The sequence below is a fragment of the Limulus polyphemus genome, unplaced genomic scaffold, assembly GCF_000517525.1.
Source record: "Limulus polyphemus unplaced genomic scaffold, Limulus_polyphemus-2.1.2 Scaffold430, whole genome shotgun sequence".
Classification (NCBI taxonomy): Eukaryota; Metazoa; Arthropoda; class Merostomata; order Xiphosura; family Limulidae; genus Limulus; species Limulus polyphemus.
The window spans coordinates 419680-439057 of NW_013666040.1; the positions used below are offsets into that span (position 1 = coordinate 419680).

Here is a 19378-nt window from a genome sequence, read left to right on the forward strand (position 1 = left end):
TGTCCAAATTGAAATGAAATAGTAACATAAATATTACATCTAGTTTTGTAACTTAAAGATGAAAGCTTTAATGTTAACTTATTTACACATTTCAAACGCTTGTCGTAAATAAAAAAAAAAAACGCACCAAATTCAAAAGGATTTTAAATAGCATAACGAACAATACATATAAAGGATTTTGTTATCGGGAATTGTGATCCAGTGGATTTGTCGTATCCGTTTAATTTGGAATAAAGATCAGTGGATTTTGTTATCGGGAATTGTGATCCAGTGGATTTGTCGTATCCGTTTAATTTGGAATAAAGATCAGTGGAGAAACGTTTAACAAAAAGAAAAAGAGAAGAAAAGAAAAAGAAGGAAGAAAAACAATAGACTAAAAACTAAACAAATTTTACTAATAAATAACAGTCATTACAACATTATATATATATATATATATATTCGACAGCACTAAGCCGTTGTATTTGCGGTTGAAAGTTATAATTTCTCATGGCAGAAACGGCCATTTTGTTTAACTACGTTTCCCGCCATCTCAGAAACTTGCTTTTTTTAGACAGTGACATGCAGGGTTCAAAGAAACTAATTGAATAATTTGTAAGTTTTATGTGCAATGGTTTGATTTACACTAGTTGCACTTTGTAAAGTAAATGTTTCATTAACTTATTTGAAAATCTTTAAGCCGATATTAACTTGCGGTAGTAACACACGACCTAAAGTTTATATTATTATAATATTTTAGAGTTCTTTTCATCCTAGTCAAAGTTGCTCTTTACAGAATTTCATTAGTTCGATTAAACGTACAAAACAGTATAACACACAATATCCATAAGGGTTAATCTCATAATAGTTGTTGTTTTTATTATCATAAAGTATATTAGATTCTTAAAATAGTATTTGAAAAAAAGTAATTTTTGCGATATTTTAAGTAAATGATGGAGGACAAGGGTTAATGACGTTAAACTGTCTACAATTACAAATCTGGTTGTCTGACTGCAGAGAAGAAAGCCGCTATAGTTTTTGCTTCAACGACAACAAAAGAAAAAGTTAACTAGAAACAATCACTCATCTTCAGAGCACATAGAGCCTGGAGGGAGTGACCACGAAACCTTGGATGACTTGTATTGTTACCTGCTAGAATAAAAGTTCTCATTTATAATGATTTAAAGCTGTTCCCCAGAGAAATATAAAAAAAATGACTCAACTACAATTATCGGCTGAACTACTCATTGGAATTCCTTGTTAATCTCTAGTCAGCTTTCTTTTTTTTTTAATTATTTTAAATTTACACACAAGTTATTAGAAAAAGTTTAATACCTGGTATGCACTTTCTACATGTATTTTCAGGGAGTTGTCGGACATGTTGGATTATTTGTTGTTCTAATAAATTCTGAGTAGCTACGCTGTTCAGTTTAAATGAACGTTTTAATCAAGAAAAGATCGTTTTGTTAGAGTCTAATAATATTCAGGCAGCATATTTCAAAATAAGATAATCTTCGTAAAAAAACCTATATATATATTAGTTATTACCATACATTTAAAATTTTATGAAATATTTTCGACGCTATAAGATAATATACTAGAAATAACGAAATAATAGATGGCTTTAATAACCTAAATCCATAAAACTTTTATTACAGAAACAAACAGTATATGATATTTAAGATCCTGAAGCTGACTTTTGTTTTGATTTTCTCGAGGACATGCGCAGTTCTACTTAAGTATGTAGAACTAGTTTTTGGCGTAATGCATAACACACAGAAGTTATTCTTCCAGCTACACAAATGAAAGGCTGAGTTTAGAGTCTCTGTGTGTGTGTGTATATTTTAGTATCAAGATTCCAGATTTCTGACTGACTAGCATTTCACATTGAACCGTATATCTACCTAATTTGCACTTGCATTAGTAGTTATTCCACAGATCGTTAGCATGGAAAGGAGACAGATGTTCAAAACCACTATTCCTTCTTCCATAAAAGTGTCCTTTCAATTCGCCATGATGACACTAAATTATGTTGAAAAGAAACACCTGATAATACGTTATTTACCATAAAAAGGAAATATCTCTAAGATCCATCCATGGAATTAAAAGTTTTTTTGTTTTTTTTTTCAAATTTACGATAATGTTCCAAACTGTCAAATGATAAATATAAGTTTAATACGTACAATGACTCTCGCTCGTCAACCATTTTGATATCACAATCTCGTACAAAGGCACGTCGTCACAAACAGCTTACTGTACAACAAAATACAAAAATAATAAAAACTACAAACCATCAACAATAATCTCCTTCGCATATTCCTTTAGTTTCCTAAATTATTTATTTAAGTTATTTTGAAACGTAAATCAACATAAAGACACGTGTAGGAGAAAGAAAAAAAAAAACAACATACTGCGCTGGATATCATGACTGCTGTGAAATGTTTTCCCTAACATGGGAGAAACAGTAGTACTTTTTGTGAGCGATGAAACTTGGTAAGTAATTAAATGATATGTCACAAGACCTACAATACTTGGGACCCACTTTTTTTATTAGCTCACTTGACGAACACTTTTTTAGTTTCGACGAAGTTTGACCTTCCAGTTCTTTGTCGTCCTCTTTGGTTTCTTCTCTATCACTAATTTCACTGCCGCTTACATGTGATTCGTGTTTTACTGTTACCGAACTTTCTAAAGGTAAAGGTTTGTCGAGGAGACTTAGTTCATTAGAACCTTCTTCGTGTTTTGACCGATCTATCGGTATTGTTGACGACCCGATTGTCAAAAACTGCTTAAGACTGTCATCCGACAGGACCGAGCTGCTGACGACCACACTGTTTGCTAACTGAAGTCCCACTATCTCTCGATGGACAAGCTTAACGTGACGAACAACATTCCCTTTATAGGAAGAAGAGTACCCACATAGACTACACCAGTGGAGTTGATCATTAAATACTACACCATCTAGTCCACTCAGACGACTTATTTCCGGGGATGACCCTTCATTTTTTAAGTGACCTGTGGACCTATTGTTTGGGGACGAGACACTATAAACAGGCGACACTCGGGCACTTGTCGAAGGGGAAGGGCTTTGCAATCTTGCTGTAGTAGATTTTGTGACTTTCCCAGCCAACTCTGGACTAACGGTCGTCCCATCTTCTCCAATACAGACAATAAATGCTTCTTCCGGGGTTGGATTCCCCTTATCCAGATGAATCCGAATGTGTGTCCTCATCCCACGTAAGGTATGCCCTTTGTAGCCACATACAGTACACCGAAAAGCTCTCACTCCAGTGTGAGTTACTAAATGTCGTTGAGCAGCGCTCAGGGTAGGGCAAAATACGTTACAATACGGGCATTTTCTTTGGGCCACACAGGAATGGTTTTTTAGAGAGCTTTCATTCGGAAATGAGGTCTTACATTTCGGGCACTTGAATTCCAGAGCCATGGCAACGGGCCCTACTGGTATCTCTTGACTTTGAATACAGTAGTCTCGTTTGGGGCAATAATAAGTCTGGTGAGCTTGTAGATTATTCAGCGAGGTAAATTTTATGCCACAGGGGAGGCAAAAAAACTGATAAGTGGACTGTGTAAAAGTGGGCGATGAAGTAGAAACACAACCAATGTCAGTGACATTGCTGGGAATAGAAGGTAGAGTCGGAAGAACTGAAGTGGGTAATAAAGATGGAGTCTTAGATAATGCCTTATCGTTTTCAGAAAGAGGCGTCGCACTAGTATCTTTTCTAAACGGTGCAATGCTTTGGTTCATATAAAGTTTCTGCTGTCTTGTTGCACAATAATGCTGTTTGTGTGCGATATAATTTTCATATTTATAAAACACGATATTACACTCTCTACACTCATTGGTTCTCATCTTGACTAGATTGGGCGGGACTGCTGTCAGTGCGACTTCATTTGGTAACATTGATTTATGTGGTAAGGTTACATCACAAAGAGAAGGTAAAGCTAAAAGTGATTGACCACTAGAGGGAGAACTGTTAGCAATGTCTATAGGTGTTTGGATTGTAGGTCCTGATGCTTCTAGAGGAACTAAAGTTACATCATCGGTAACTGGTTGAGCTGGTTCAGAAAGAGACAGAGTGTTTGGATCTTTAGCGTTAGAAACCCACATTTTTTTCTTCGTATTCTTTACAGTCAGATCCAAGGGTTGTTCTTCGTGTTCACCATTCAAAGAACTGTCGATAGTGGAGTCGTCTTCTGTGTCATTGCGACTGGGAGACAGTGAAGCGCTCTTAGTCTTTTCTAGAGCAGAATTAGTTTTCATGCCTTCTGAGAAGTTATCTTCTGCAGAAGGGAGTGTAGAGTTTAAGACGTTCTCAGTAGGCGAAATTCGATCTACAGTCATCTCACTTGGAAAAATAACATCACTTTCTGAAACTATTCTTGCAGTTGGAATTAGTCCAGCTTCAGATACATAGGTGTAAGGAACTAAAATTAAAGGATTTGTGGAAATAGCAGCGTAAAATGGCTGATTAAGCATTCCATCTTGAGTTGACGTACTAGAACACGGAGTAGGAGGTTCTAAAGATAAAGAGCCGACATTTTCTTGTTTATTAGGACACAATGAAGAGATGGGAGTTGATGGACTAGAAGTTGAACTAGGGGACACCAAAGCCTTCTGAACTTGTCTTGTGTTACAATAATGAAGCTTGTGAACCAAGAACGTCCTGAAAGAGGAGAACTGTATCTCACATTCGGAGCAATATCTAGCGATTGGTGGAGACGACAACAGAAGCTCCTCATTTCTAATTGAATTTCTTGACGTAGAAGGAAAGGATTGTGGGAGTAAACTGTGCATGCGCATGTGTCGTGCTAAACCACCTTTTTTGTCGGTAGAATACTTGCAATGCTGACATTTGTATGCGCGAACGGTTTTGGGATCTACCTTACAATCTTTGGATCTTCCCGAGGAACTCTTTATTTCAGAATTTTCTGTATCTTCCAAACTTCTTTTAGTGGCTAATTGATTGTCATGAGTCTTCTCCTGGTCTTCAACGGGCCCATTTAGTAACGTTCGGGAGTTATCTGTAGAGATAATTCAAAAATATTTTCAGTAATAAATTAAAAACTGTTTTATTTATGGCAGTTCTTTAATTAAATGACGGCTCCGATTGCTCTCTAAATATAATTAATATCATTTTAAAAATCAATAAGCATTTTTATTCTTTATGCCTCGAACCAGTGATTGATTTCTTTCTTATGTAAATATAATGAAAGAAAAGGGGGAAAAAACTTGTTCCGAACTTAAAACTGACAACTAATGTTAATAAAAGCAAGGAAACGTTTTGTTTGGAAATGAATCAATGACGTAACAGAACAACCAACTTATATAAAACTTATATTTTTCAGTTATCAAAATCACATTCGTCTAGTGACTCTATATAGTTGCATCTCAAATAATACTTTGTTTTAATGAGTCAATTATCGAAAGAGTTTAATTATATATATTTTATTTGTTTCCTTGGAAAACGCTGTATATATTATTACGAGAAAAACGATAGTTTTCAGTTACGTATTTTTTGAGCATTTAAGCAATCCAAAATGTATCCTTTCTTTTAATTATCCTAACTAACTTGACTTGAAGAATGTTTCAAATTATATAATCCTAAAAATTGAAAAACTATATTAAGCTTAGGGCAGTCGTTAGGCTAAGCCTATTCCTAAAAACTTTTGTTTGTTTTCGTTAAGCGCAAAGCTACACAATGGGCTATCTGTGCATTGCCCACCATGGTATCAAAATCCGGTTTTTACCGTCATAATCCTAAATATTTACCGCTGTGTCACTGGAGGAACATACTAAAAGCATTTTGACATTTTAAATTTAAACGTATTTCCTTAGCTGAAAGTCTTATCACTAAGATTTTCCTAAAAACATTAATGACATTTTACAATTAGTTAAACATCATCAACGTCAAGCCTAATCCTAAAAGTATTACTGACATTTTACAGTTAGTTAAAAATCATCAACGTCAAGCCTAATCCTAAAAGCATTACTGCATATTACAGTTAATTAAACGTCATCAACGTCAAGCCTAATCCTAAAAGCATCACTGACATCTTAGAGTTTATTAAACATAATCAACGTCAAGCCTAATCTTAAAAGCATTACTGACATCTTACAGTTAGTTAAAAATCATCAAAGTCAACCCTAATCCTAAAAGCATTACTGACATCTTAGAGTTAATTAAACATAATCAACGTCAAGCCTAATCCTAAAAGCATTTTCGAATATCTTGCATATAAACATATGAATACAGCCTGCATACTTGAAAACGTCTACAGAGATTGTACATCAACATTTGGGAACAAAAAGGCCATGAAACACACACTATATACATTTATTTTTCAACACGAATGTGATTTGAAACTAGAACTTCGTTAACTAACTATAGCATCATCTAAAAAGTAGTATAAACTATTGAAAAAAGTCGCACGTTGCATTTTCCTTCTGTGCGAAACCTTCTGAGTAAATGAAGTGACTTGAAAATAACTAAATTAGTTTAAACCTACACATTAGTCCAGAAATAAAAACAACAACCGCTGATGAAATGAAAGTGAGTGGAGAAATATATCTGTCGAATGAACAGCAATGAAATAGCTATGTCTTATTTTCGTTCCAATTAAAATAACTTTTCTTTCGTACAGGACAAAACATCCCTATCTGTTATTATTAAGCACAACTACAGACAGTTCTGCAGAACGAATCACTGATTTTATTATGAGACATAATTTGATTTCATCCTTGTTTTAGTATTACTTATCGAAACATTTTTGCCTGAAAGCACGATTCGACGCAGTTGCTAGTTAGGCTTAAGGTACAGTTACTAGTTAGGCCTACGATAACTTGAAATTAAACTTATTGTATACTTTAGTGTCTACCATTAAAGTCATGTATATATTGTGTATATTAGTTTCCTCAAAATATACACGTAACTTTGCCAGACATAGATTGAAATATAATCATTATTTCTTTTCTTATTTCATTCTACCAGTTTCGTGTCTAACATTTTAACGTTTCTCTAAACTTTAGCCTTAGACAAACACTCCTGGTGGTCCTCACGAGCTCGTTTATAACTTATTAGTTACTTTAGCTCGAAAGTAATTTTTTTTTCTCAGATCATTTATCTTGACCGTTTCACAAGTTTATTGATGTTATGGGCAATTATTTAACAATTTAAACTTTTCAAAAAACTTCCACTGGCCCCCATTTTACGATTTGAAAAAATTAAACATAATGTTCCTAAAAACAAAAACTGTTACTTGTCAACCATTTACCACTACTACTACTTATATTATATACTAAATTGCTAATCAGTTCCATTAGTTAAGCAGAGCTGTGTTAGGTATTTTTGTTCTCTCTTGTTAAACTTTTGATGGTCATATGTCATCTGTGATATTATGACCTAAGCTAATATACTATGTCACAGTAAGCAATATGATAACTGGAGTCTTAAAAAGGACAGCATGTTATGAGCCATTCAGTTTACCATAGTTTTATGAGTCATTCAACTCACTATAGATTTATGAGTCATTCAACTCACTATTCAATTTTATGAGCCATTCAATTTACTATAGTTTTATGAGTCACTTAATTCACTATAGAATTTTATGAGCCATTCAATTTACCATAGTTTTATGAGTCACTTAATTCACTATAGATTTTATGAGCCATTCAATTTATTATAGTTTTATGAGTCACTTAATTCACTATAGATTTTATGAGCCATTCAATTTATTATAGTTTTATCAGTCACTTAATTCACTATAGATTTATGAGCTATTCAATTTACCATAGTTTTATGGGTTACTCAATTTACTATAATTTTATGAGCCACTCAGTTCACCATAGATTTATGAGTCACTCAATCTACTATAGTTTTATGAGTTACTCAATTCCCTATAGATTTATGAGTCACTCAGTTTACCATAGATTTACGAATCACTCAATTCACCATAAGTTTGAAGTTTATCTTAATAATCACAATCGTACACATAAGGACACTGTTTCGTTTCGAAATGATTACAGAAACACTTGTAGATCATTATTAACCTCCTTAGATCCTAAAATTTATAATCTAAGACAATCATACAACGTGATATTTTCATTTTAACACGATTATCATTCCATAGCTTCAAATTTCTTTCATGGTAAGTTGTCCATTAAGTATATCAGATTTCTTAACAAAAAGTTTTACGGGTGTTATTTCAAACCATTTAAAGCAATTGGGACTTTCAACTGAAAGCCGCACCTCGACAGTTTTCTCTCTCACAAGTTGAGACTGAAGTTTAGGGTTTGTTTGTGTTGTTTCCACTTTCTACGACAGTGTAAATACGTCACGGCAGTTTGATTGTAAGACTTTCTTTATTTATGAATTCCTTTTCTTCATCTAAACATGAATTGTTGTGACCTAGAAACTTATCTTTTTCTGTGATTCACTACTTCCGCTGCAGTAGACTAGTTTCGCCGAATTTACCATTCTCCAGTGCTGCTTTGAAAAGCGAAGCACATATTTGTTTTAAAACGGAATTTCATTCCATTCAGTCCTAGCAAAGAAACTGGCAGGCCAGGGAGGGTTGCGCCCTCTCTTCGGCCAGAAGAAGTACGAACTGATCGCACAAAGTAAGCCTCATTTAGTGGTGTAAATGCAAGCAGTTTGTTTGTTTTAGATGTAGTCTTTTACTCATCGTTAATAATTTAAAATAATTTATGTATTTGGATAACATGTAGCATATCGTCACAATTACTTATCCGTTATCATTCAGCGGACTAATTGGTTAGTTATTTATTTGTGAATTTATTTTCATCACCAAAACGTGAACTTCAGACAAGAAACGATGACGTGCAGGCCTAATCTATTTTTTGATTCGCTGCAGCGCTGATAAGCTGTGAATTCAGCGAAACTGCTCTGCAACAACGGAAGTAGTGAACCAAAGAATGTGTTAGGCCTTTTCTTCACTGATTTTAGCGTTTTTGACGAAAATACATAAGTAATCAGTTAAGCCTACTGTAAGGTTTTCTGATAACCTAAAGTTAATTTCCACTAAATAATTTTACTTATTTATTTACGTGTCTGTTTGTTTCAGAAGTTTGAACAAAGCCACACGTGGGATATCTGGGCATAGCCCTTCCCTAATTTTAAATTAATAGCCTTTATATAATGCAGTTACTCAGCAGTACAAACCGCGAACTTTTGGATTATTCTAATTGAAAAAGTGGGATTTGAATGTCAACTTTGTAGCACACTCACAGACCCAGAGTGTGGAGCATGTTTCTGTGGCAATGGGACTGAAATCGTTAAGCCTCCATGTTCCCAGTCGGCACTCTAACCATTAGGTCACGCTTGGCTCACTAACTGTTATGATCTTAACGAGTTTCCTAAGCATCAAAACTATCGATTCTGAGATAACATCTGTATTATATAGAAAACAACGCATTTTTTGTTGGGGGATGGGGTATTAATATATTTTATGTTTAAGCGCAAAACTAGACAATGAGCTATCTACTTTTTGCCCACCATAGGTATTAAAACCCTGGTTTTAGCATATACGCTTTCTAGCTTACCAGTGAGCCACTAAAGGGGCCTTTTTTTAAAGTCTTGTACGAACAAGGATTGTTTGAAGTTAACCACAAAGCAACACAATGGGCTATCTGTGCTCTGCCCACCACGAGTATCGAAACCCGGATTATAGCGTTGTAAGTTTGCAGACATACCGCAGTGCCACTGGGGGGCACGAACGAGGAAATAACAAAAAAATAATATTTTTCGTGAGGCTCAAAAGTACTTTTATTGATTTAAAAGCAGTTTTTTGCTTGGTAATTTACAGGCTGGGATACTAATATCACCCCTACGTATACGGAGAATTTTTTTTTAAAAAACCTAATTAATTAAGAAAAACTAAAAACATTGGTGATGTAAATGTACTGTAGTGTCTTAAATTACATGGGATTTATGGCTGCTTTCTAAACACAGTGGTAACAACAACAACAACAAAAAAACAGAAATATTATAACATTAAATCGTTTTGAACAGTTTTGTTTGGTTGTTTAGCTATCTGCCCTCTTTCCACTACGGGTATCGAAACTCAGGTTTGAGTGTTATAAGCCCTCGGGCTTACCGCTTACCCCCCAGGGGCGTTTTTAAATTAGATTTTGTAATTTGAATTAAAGGGGTCGACTATGAATAAGCTTTCAAGCTATGTACAGTTAAAACTTTAGTTAAAAATTAGGCTTAAATAATTTTCTTTTCATTTTAACATGATTTTCTTTGCTAATAAGTGTGAAATTCTAGAAAAGAAATGAACAAAAATTTAGAAAATGCACCGTAATATTTTGTAGTCATAAAATGAGAATGAAACATTGTAGCTGTAAATGGAAAATATTTATTGAAATTCTTGGTTTTAAACATACAAATATTGGAATGTTGCCAAGAGATGAAAAACGTAAGGTGTTTAATTAATAATGCTTTCACAATTTGTGACACAAATAATTCACAGTCAAACATTCATAAAACTTATCCCACTCGGAATATTTAGAAAATGCACGGTAATATTTTGTAGTCATAAAATAAGAATGAAACATTGTAGCTGTAAATGGAAAATATTTATTGAAATTCTTGGTTTTAAACATACAAATATTGGAATGTTGCCAAGAGATGAAAAACGTAAGGTGTTTAATTAATAATGCTTTCACAATTTGTGACACAAATAATTCACAGTCAAACATTCATAAAACTTATCCCACTCGGAATATTTCCAAATTAAACATTCAAGGTAGGAGCATATATGAAAGCTCACTTAACTTTTTTCTATAATTCAAAAGAAAATGAGCTCTTCCATGTAAACATTAATTAAGAATGTCACAGGAATGTAAACCTCCACAAGACATTAAATAACATGTATTGAGCATCTGACGATCAAAATCATATTTGCTTTCTTAGTATTGAGCAATAAAAAATAAGCTAATTCATATATCATATATATATGTAGTTAAATATCATGAAGTATCCAAGAAGCGTGTGATAATGTACTTTATTACGATTATGAGTATTAACATTAACAGTTATGTATTTCATTCAAAACCCATTTAGTTAAAATTTGGATTTCGAAATTAAAACGTGACGTGCTTTTATAAATGGGGGTAAAAGAAATTTTGGTAATCTAACAACAAAGACACCTAAATTACACGGGCCCGTGAATTTAAACTTCATAAAAGTTGTCTTAGTTTTAATACCGAAGTCTCTATAATTATGCTATGCAAATTTCGAAAATAATATTAATTTTTTTCTATCACGTAAGAATTTTTTACAAATCGGGAAGAAAGAAAAACTCTTACTTAGATCAAATTATTATTTCGTTTACCACAATGAAATTTTTTTTATTATTATGTTTCTTAACAAAAATACAAACAAACTGAACAAAAAGGAAGAACATTGATGTCAAACGAATATACATCCTCATTCATCCTGATTTTTTTGTGTGAAATATACGTCTTTTATTCTCAAAACTACGTGTTGTGGTCTTTCTTTTATGGATTGCGTTATGACGTTTTGTGAAAAATGTGTACGTGATGGAGAAAAATTGATATTTTCGGTTTCACCGTGCAGGAATTACTATATTCTGGCTTCTCTGTCTTGCACACGTTACACACTTGTTTTGATAACCACCAATATCATAGAATTCTATTATTTTACAGGTGTAAAGTTTGCACTTCATGAAACAGTAGTTTATATATCTAGATACGTTGTAGATGGAAACTAATAATTTTTGTCCATTTAGTTAAATTGCAATTGTTTCCTGTGTTTAGAAACATTAAGTGATTTACACACTATATGGTTAGAGTTTTAATTGCATATATTACTTAGTTAGTAAAACTATTTTCGAAAATAAATGGGCTTTATTTTTATCTTGATTAAAAACCGAACACACAGTTGGTAAGTCCAACTAAGCACACTCTCATTTTGATAGTTGAAAAGAACAAGAAAACAGTTTATAAAAATAACAATATAATTCAACACTTCAATGGGCTATCCGTGCTCTGACCACCGCGGGTACGAAACCCGATTTCTAGCGTTGTAAGTCGACATCCTTTCATTCCAGATTTTCGACGAGCCCCTAACTCCTCAAATATTTAATTTTAACTTGTTTGGCTGCAAGAGTAATCAATTCACCTTTAAATTATCGATAAATGTTCATAAAAATATTAATATTTGTGCTACAGTTATCAAACCCTATTTCCGTGCATGTTGATTTCGCGTCTTTTTTCCTTTGTTTTGATTCTTTAATAAGGAATCGAAAAATTCTAATTTTACCACTTTTTAACGGCCCATTTCTCTTAATCTAAAATAGATATGAAGACGTTGTTTTTTAATATGATTAAAAGTGTTTAGATTTTTTTTTTAGAAACATGAGAGTAGAGGCATTTGGAATAGCTGTGGCAATACTTCATGTTTGGCCAAAAGTTTGATCCTGTATATAGTTCCATCCTTGGCTGAAGTAACTACACGTGCATCTATTTTAAACTCACGCCTCTACCTTTCTGTACTACGGGAATCGAAACCTGATCAGGGTGAAGCTAAGATCTCGGGAAACTTTGCATTTGTTATGTGTCTATAAAACTTCACCATGGTTTGCGTTCTTAGAGTTGCAGATTTCAAACCAGGAATTATTATTACATTTTTTAACTTTTCAGCTTCACAAATAATTTATTCTGTCACATTTTTCTAAAGGTCTGTTTCTCTATCGAACAAATTAATTGTGTTTCCCATTGTTGCTTAACGATTTAAATATATTGCATTTTTAAATACGGAGGGAATATTTCATTAGAAGCCATTATGCATATTTTTTAGTTTTACACAACGAGCACGCTCGACAGCCCAAAAGAAATGGGAAATGTTGATGAAATTCTAGCAAACGTTCTATTTTACTTTCAAACGTTTTTTCTTTTTTTTGGTACAGTATAATTGCTGACCTAAGTACAATGAATAACCGAATTACTTCATTATACAAATAAAAATCACGCATTTTCTCTTACACTTGAACCTTCACCGGTATGACAAAATAAAACATATAAACATAATAAATGAACACTAGTAAACTGTTAAAATATTAACTACGATATGAATAGTCATGCAAAAATTTTTCTTATTAAAAAACAAAGTGTTTTATCGTTAGGAATAATCCCCGTAGGACAGGCCACTCACTTTCCTAGATAAAACGTTTCGTATAGTTTGTAAGTTTACAAAATATTTTATTCTTTTGCTAAACTAATGCGAGAAAGAAAAAAATAATAATAGTGTTAATATTACAATTTTTGAAGTATCACATGTTGTTCTCATAATTTTATTTAAGATTAGGAACTTTCCTATACCTCTGTAGATTTGTTTTAGAAACGCTTAAAAGAAATATTCGACATATCCTTTAAATGATAAATTAGTTTGTTCTTTTTTTAAAAAAAAAAAATTCTCTCGTACTGTTTTTCTTTGATTACATTCCGGATTGTAATTTTAACATTAACGCTCGCCGGACACTGATATTATAAAAATGTTTTTCAACGGAAAGTCCTGCTTTTTTCGCCATACATTTCATGAGAGAAGCGAGCCTGTTTTCCCCTAGCGGCTGACGTTTGAACCACGAGCTGTTGTAAGTCGCTTTTGAGTGGTTAGGAACAAGATAAAACGGACTGTCATTTTTTTTCATGCAGTCTGGCCGATGGCTGGCATACAAACGATATATGTGTATGGGGTCTCTATCGGCACAATCTAAGTTAGCATATATCCGAAAATTCCCCATTACACCTTCCTTAGGTTTTTTGGTCTCCTGGTCGATGTACTCCAGGTACTCCATACCGTTTGGAAGCTCACAAAGCGCTATATCTCCCCATCGAAGCTCGTAATGTCTTTTAGCTGACCGGATTCCAAAGAAAACGGAATTGTAAAACCAGAGTGTGTTAATGATGGAATCTTTTGTCTGAGCTCCAAGTTGTCCAGAAAGAAACAATTTCTCTATCTCGGAATCTGTTAAAGGAACGTGTTTCGTTGACAGACTTCCTTTACCTTGGGATTTCAATTGTAGCTGTTTCATTCGCAGAGACTCCCGTGTCTTAGAAAAATTCTCCGTTGTCGGACTGAAAATAGCAACAGGATATAGTTGCTTCCGAAGATAGCGGTCAACGCTGCTTAAAAGACCCCTCAAAGAATCCGGTTCATAATCGTCTCCATTTCTCTTCTTGACATTCATAATAAAACTCGACAAGACATCATCCAGTTCTTTATTTGGTATTTTCTCCAAAGGTCTTCGTTCTCCAACTTTCAAAAGGAATGAATTGACCAACTGTAGGTCTGTCTTTGTTTTTCTCACCGTGTTTAGATTCTCCATCCTTGCGGGTTTCTCTTCTGCTGCAGAACTAGAAGAGGTAGATTGATAATCGCTCTCCTCGCCGCCTAACTGTCTGTCAGAATCTTCTGAAAAGCGATCGTGAAGACAATGTAAATGATGCGCGCGATCCACGTGGAATTGCGATTCGATTCCTCCTTCCTTGGATGAGAGAACCACTATGGGAGCAAAAAGCAATATAGGCAGAAATCAGATAATAACACACTGGGACTCGTTGATTAAAAGTTTTTTTTTTTTTTTTTTGCAGATTTAAGTTAATGAGTTAGTTTACTCCATTGAGAAGTACCTATAGTGTTAGTATGAAAGACCCATACCGGAATGCATCCACCTTAGTTGCCATGTGCTCCCATAATGATGAGAAATATGATAGAAGAGATGAGGCGTGGCAGAAAAAAAAGTATAGTATAGGAAAGTAGGATGAACTTCGGCCCAATAACCGGTTAGTCAACCCAAATTGAAGCCCAAACCACCAACTACATATAAAGTAAGTTATTGAGAACAAACACCTGTGTATGCCTTGTTACAATACCATACTCTTACACATAAAAAATAAAATAAATTCGGGTTCTAAGCAATCAGTATTTACTTTCTAAAAGGTAATATGTGAAAATATTATCTTTTAGCTGTTTTGAATTAGGAACATTTTTAGCTCTATTACTTAACCGAAACCAAACAAGAAAATAAGTAAAACTATAGGTAATTTGACATTTTAAACGTTAGTATTACGTATATACATGGTAAAATTAGGGTTCACATATCCAGTTTTTATAAAATACGTGGCAACGTTGGATCAGCCTTTGATTAAAATATTAAATTGTCTAATTAGTCACTTAAACACACACACACATATATATATATATATATCATTTGTTTCACAAAATATAATGAAATATTATCTAGGATTCTTTAAATGTTTATACTTCAATGTTAAAAGCGCGATATAATATTAACGAGTGTAATTAGGCTTAAGGCACATTGATCCTAAAGTAAAATAGAATTCAATCGAACTTTACCAGAATATTGTAAACCAAAAACTGGCGTTTTCGTGTAATTTCATGTTTGACTTTACAAACCTGAATTTGAGGATTCAAACTTAAAAAAAAAAAGTACTAAGAATTAGTAACTAATTTCAATAATGGCTTCTTGGTTTTCATTGACTATAGTTACGGGTGACGTCGAATGTCGGGTGGTTAGGCGTTCACAAGAAGAGCTGTAATGTAATAAAGCTACATAATGGGCTAACTGTTGTGTGGCCACCACGAATATCGAAATCTAAATTTTAGCGTTATAGCGTTGTAATGATGCAACGTCAAAATGAACAAAAAATGATTTATTTAAGCGACGTTTCGGGATTGGATAAAGACTTGTTTTTTACAGTCGTAATAACGCATTTGATTCACGTCTCGATTTTGAACTAATAGATATATTTTGTTTTGTTTTTTTACAATTTAAGAGTTATATCGCTATACCAATTAATTAATTGGGTTAATTGTGGTAACTTATGAAGAAATGTGGTAAGAGTTTTACCAGATGATTTTTTTAATAAGTAGGTGGAAATATCAAATGTTCTCATTCTCACTCAGCGTTTCGCATATCTATTAATAATTTTGGTCACGTAATAGCTGATTTTACTTTTAAAGCTGTAACAAATAACCTACCTTCTTTACGTGAGTTTCCTGCTGTGCCTGATTCACTTTCCAGAGGGCCGTTACCTTGTCTGTGCGAACAGTAAAACTTACAGTGAGCTTCGAGTGTACTTTGACTACTAAATGTAATCCCACAAGGTCCACAGAGAAATCCTACATGGAAAACATAAATAAACATACGAATTTGGTAATAAATATTAATATGTTCAAAACCACCTAAATTATAATGTTTAGGCTAAGACACACTATCCTACCAAAAGTCATGGGGCACGGGTAGTTGTGAGTAAAACATGACTTTATTCCAAGAAAATAATAGCGTGTTGACCCGCCTATGGCCTTAATAGCTGCTTCAGTGCGTCGTGGAAGATTGTCTACTAATGTCTGGTAGAAAGCTGGTGGTATTGTGCTCCACTCCTCTTTTAAAGCATTAGTAAGCTCCATTACTGAAGGGGCCGTCTTGGCCTTGCCCTAATTCCGTGTTCCAGTTCATTCCAAAGATGTTTAATCGGGTTGGGGTCGGAGTTCTGTGCTGGCCACTGCAATGTTCCGATGTTATTTTCTTCAAACCATGCATTCACAATCCTTGCTTTGAGACATGGAGCGTTATCGTGTTGGAAGGTGTAAGGGCTGGTCCCATAAAAATGCCACAGTGTGGAACACACAGAATTGCTCAGATCATCAATGTAGGACTCAGCATTCAAGGATCCATGCACTGCGACCAGTGGACCTAGTTCATACTACGAGAAGCACCCCCAGACCATAATACCGGCACCTCCAAACTTCACTGTTGAGAAAACACACTCAGGTAATAAGCGTCCTCCGGGTATCCTCCATACCCAAACATGTCCATCAGACTGGAAGAGCGTGTAGCATGACTCTTCGCTCCACAGGACCGAGTTCCATTGATCCACGGTCCAGGTACGGTGTGCCTTGCCCCATTCCAAACGACCGTGTGCATTTGTTTTTGTTATCAACGACTTGTGGGCTGCGGCTCTTCCGTGAAAATTCATGGCATATAGCTCTTGGCGCTTCGTGGAAACACTTATATCTACCCGCATCTCCAAACACGGATTATCTCTAGAGTCTGATGGCGAGATGAGGTAACCAGCCTTCTCAAGGTGCGTCGGCTCCTGTCAGTCAGTATTTTATGACTATCTGGTCGTTTCTAGGGCTCATTGTCACCTGTGGACTTCCATTTCTTCAGCACGTTGCCAGTTGTCCACTTGGGAATATTTAATTGTTACGCAATAACACGTACAGACATTTTCCCCAAATGACATCCAACTATCCTCCCCCTCTGAAACTCTGTTAGCTCTGTTAGGCGTACAAGTTCGAAATGACTTCCGAGCAAACCGTTGATCACCTTTATAGGCCAAACTATTTGCATATTTCGTCGTAACACTCATTTTCCTGCAATCACAGATGTGTCCCATGACTTTTTGGTAGGTAACGTAAATTACCAAAACAGGGTACAAAAACAAACTAAAAAAGGTAAAACCATAAGCTTTAATGAAATACATATACATATGTGTGTATGTGCGTGTACATTACTGCAGAAAAAACATTTTGTTTTCCTAATCTTGAGATGCTTCAGTCTTCGATACCTGTGGTGGGCAGAGCATAGATAGCCCATTGTGTAGCTTTGTGCTTAACTTCAAACAATCAATCAAACTAACTAAAAAGCTTCAGTCTTATGAAACATACAACAGTTTTAAGTTGTTGTCATTTGTGTTTGCATCGTATGAGAATTCATTTTTATTATTGCAAAATATGAAAGATTTTATTATTAAAACACATGATGAAAATCATTATGTATTGGAGTTTTTAGTATTGTTCATAACTGAAGTGGCCCGGCATAGCCAGGTGGTCAGGGTGTTCGACTCACAATCTGAGGGTCGTGGGTTCGAATCCCCGTCACACCAAACATGCTCGCCATTTCAGCCGTGGGGGTCGTTATAATGTGAGAGTCAATCCCACTATTCGTAGGTAAAAGAGTAGCCCAAGAGTTTGGCGGTGGGTGGTGATGAGTAGCTGCCTTCCCTCTAGTCTTACACTGCTAAATTAGGGACGACTAGCGCAGATAGCCCTCGTGTAGCTTTGCCCGAAATTCAAAACAAACAAACAAACATCGAAACACAATGAAAAACGGAAATGGTTGAAATATTTAGGGACACATCAAATATTATAGTTCATCAACAATCAGTCTCTGACTCAACGGCAGCAGAAATGGTAGAACACTTTGTGTAAACCACATCTTGCACTTATTTTTTTTCTGAAAATCTCCAGGAATATGCATTATTTCATAAGAAATCCAGATGTGTTCGATTATCTATAACTGGAAAACACCAAAACAAGTTATGATTGGTTTGGGGTAATCTTTCGTTATAATTCAGACAACAGTTTTTAGTCTGCTTGTTTTCGAGCAAAGCTACATTGGGCTATCTACTGTGTCCACCGCGAGAAATCGAACTCCGGAGTTTTAGCGTTGTAAGTTCGTAGACCTACCATTGTCTCACTGGGGTACTCAGACAATGGTCATGCTATTGTGAAAGTCCATTATCTATGGAACACCTATCGTTCTCGAGTGTTTTAGTGAAATCTTAAGCCTATAAGCCAAAATCTCCGAGGTGGGAAAGAGGTCGAACTCAAAGTTAACCTGTAAATGTAAAGTATCAAAACGTCCGAGATATTACAAGCGTAGCAAGATTTGGATGCTATCGCGATGGACGGCAAGCCAGTTTCTGATCGTATGCTTAAAAAGTTAGCAGAAGTTAAGAGAGGTCAGAGAAGCTACGGTGGAGAAGGTGTGGTCAGAAGGTGTTGTAAGCGGCCGAAGAAGAAGTGCGTTTAATTATAGAAGCGGTAAATTTAGGGATGTAGCTGACGTCTTTTCCTCAAATTAGGATGTGAGCAGAAGGAGGAGAACGATTCAAGATCAGGTAAGGAACTCAGAATACGAAGACTTTTTCTGATTAAAGTGTGAGAATTTTACAAGAATAAGAGGAGAGAGAAGTGTTGAGATAATGACAAAATAGCATGATCATAGCGTGCGGATCTGGTAGGATAAAATCAGTTTAATGACAACTCGGATCAAAGAAAACAATACGATAAACGTATCCCTGGATCATGCCCACTATCTACAAAATAGTCGTATTTTCTGCCATTGAGTCAGAGATTATTTGTTAAATAACAAACGTACGTTGAAAATTTTAGCTTCAATGGCAATAGTTTTGTAACTATCATACGAGTTAGTTAGTACGAATAACTTAGAAAGGGTTTGTTTGTTTTAGAATTTCAAAGAAAACTGAGAAAGACCGTGCCTGATTTTGAGCTGATAGACTAGA

The 19378-nt window shown here is 34.8% G+C and overlaps 1 protein-coding gene across 1 annotated transcript in view; it reads right to left on the reverse strand.

The window, feature by feature from the left end:
- Nucleotides 1-1585: 1585 nt before the first annotated feature.
- Nucleotides 1586-19378, reverse strand: part of LOC106458223 (zinc finger protein ush-like) — a 180314-nt gene continuing 162521 nt past the window's right edge. The window contains exons 6-7 of the mRNA XM_022384348.1: nucleotides 16047-16187; nucleotides 1586-5022 (exon numbers count right to left, since the gene is read on the reverse strand). Coding sequence (XP_022240056.1) covers nucleotides 2402-5022; nucleotides 16047-16187 — 2762 coding nt within the window. The 3' untranslated portion in view covers nucleotides 1586-2401. The remainder of the gene's footprint in view (nucleotides 5023-16046; nucleotides 16188-19378) is intronic.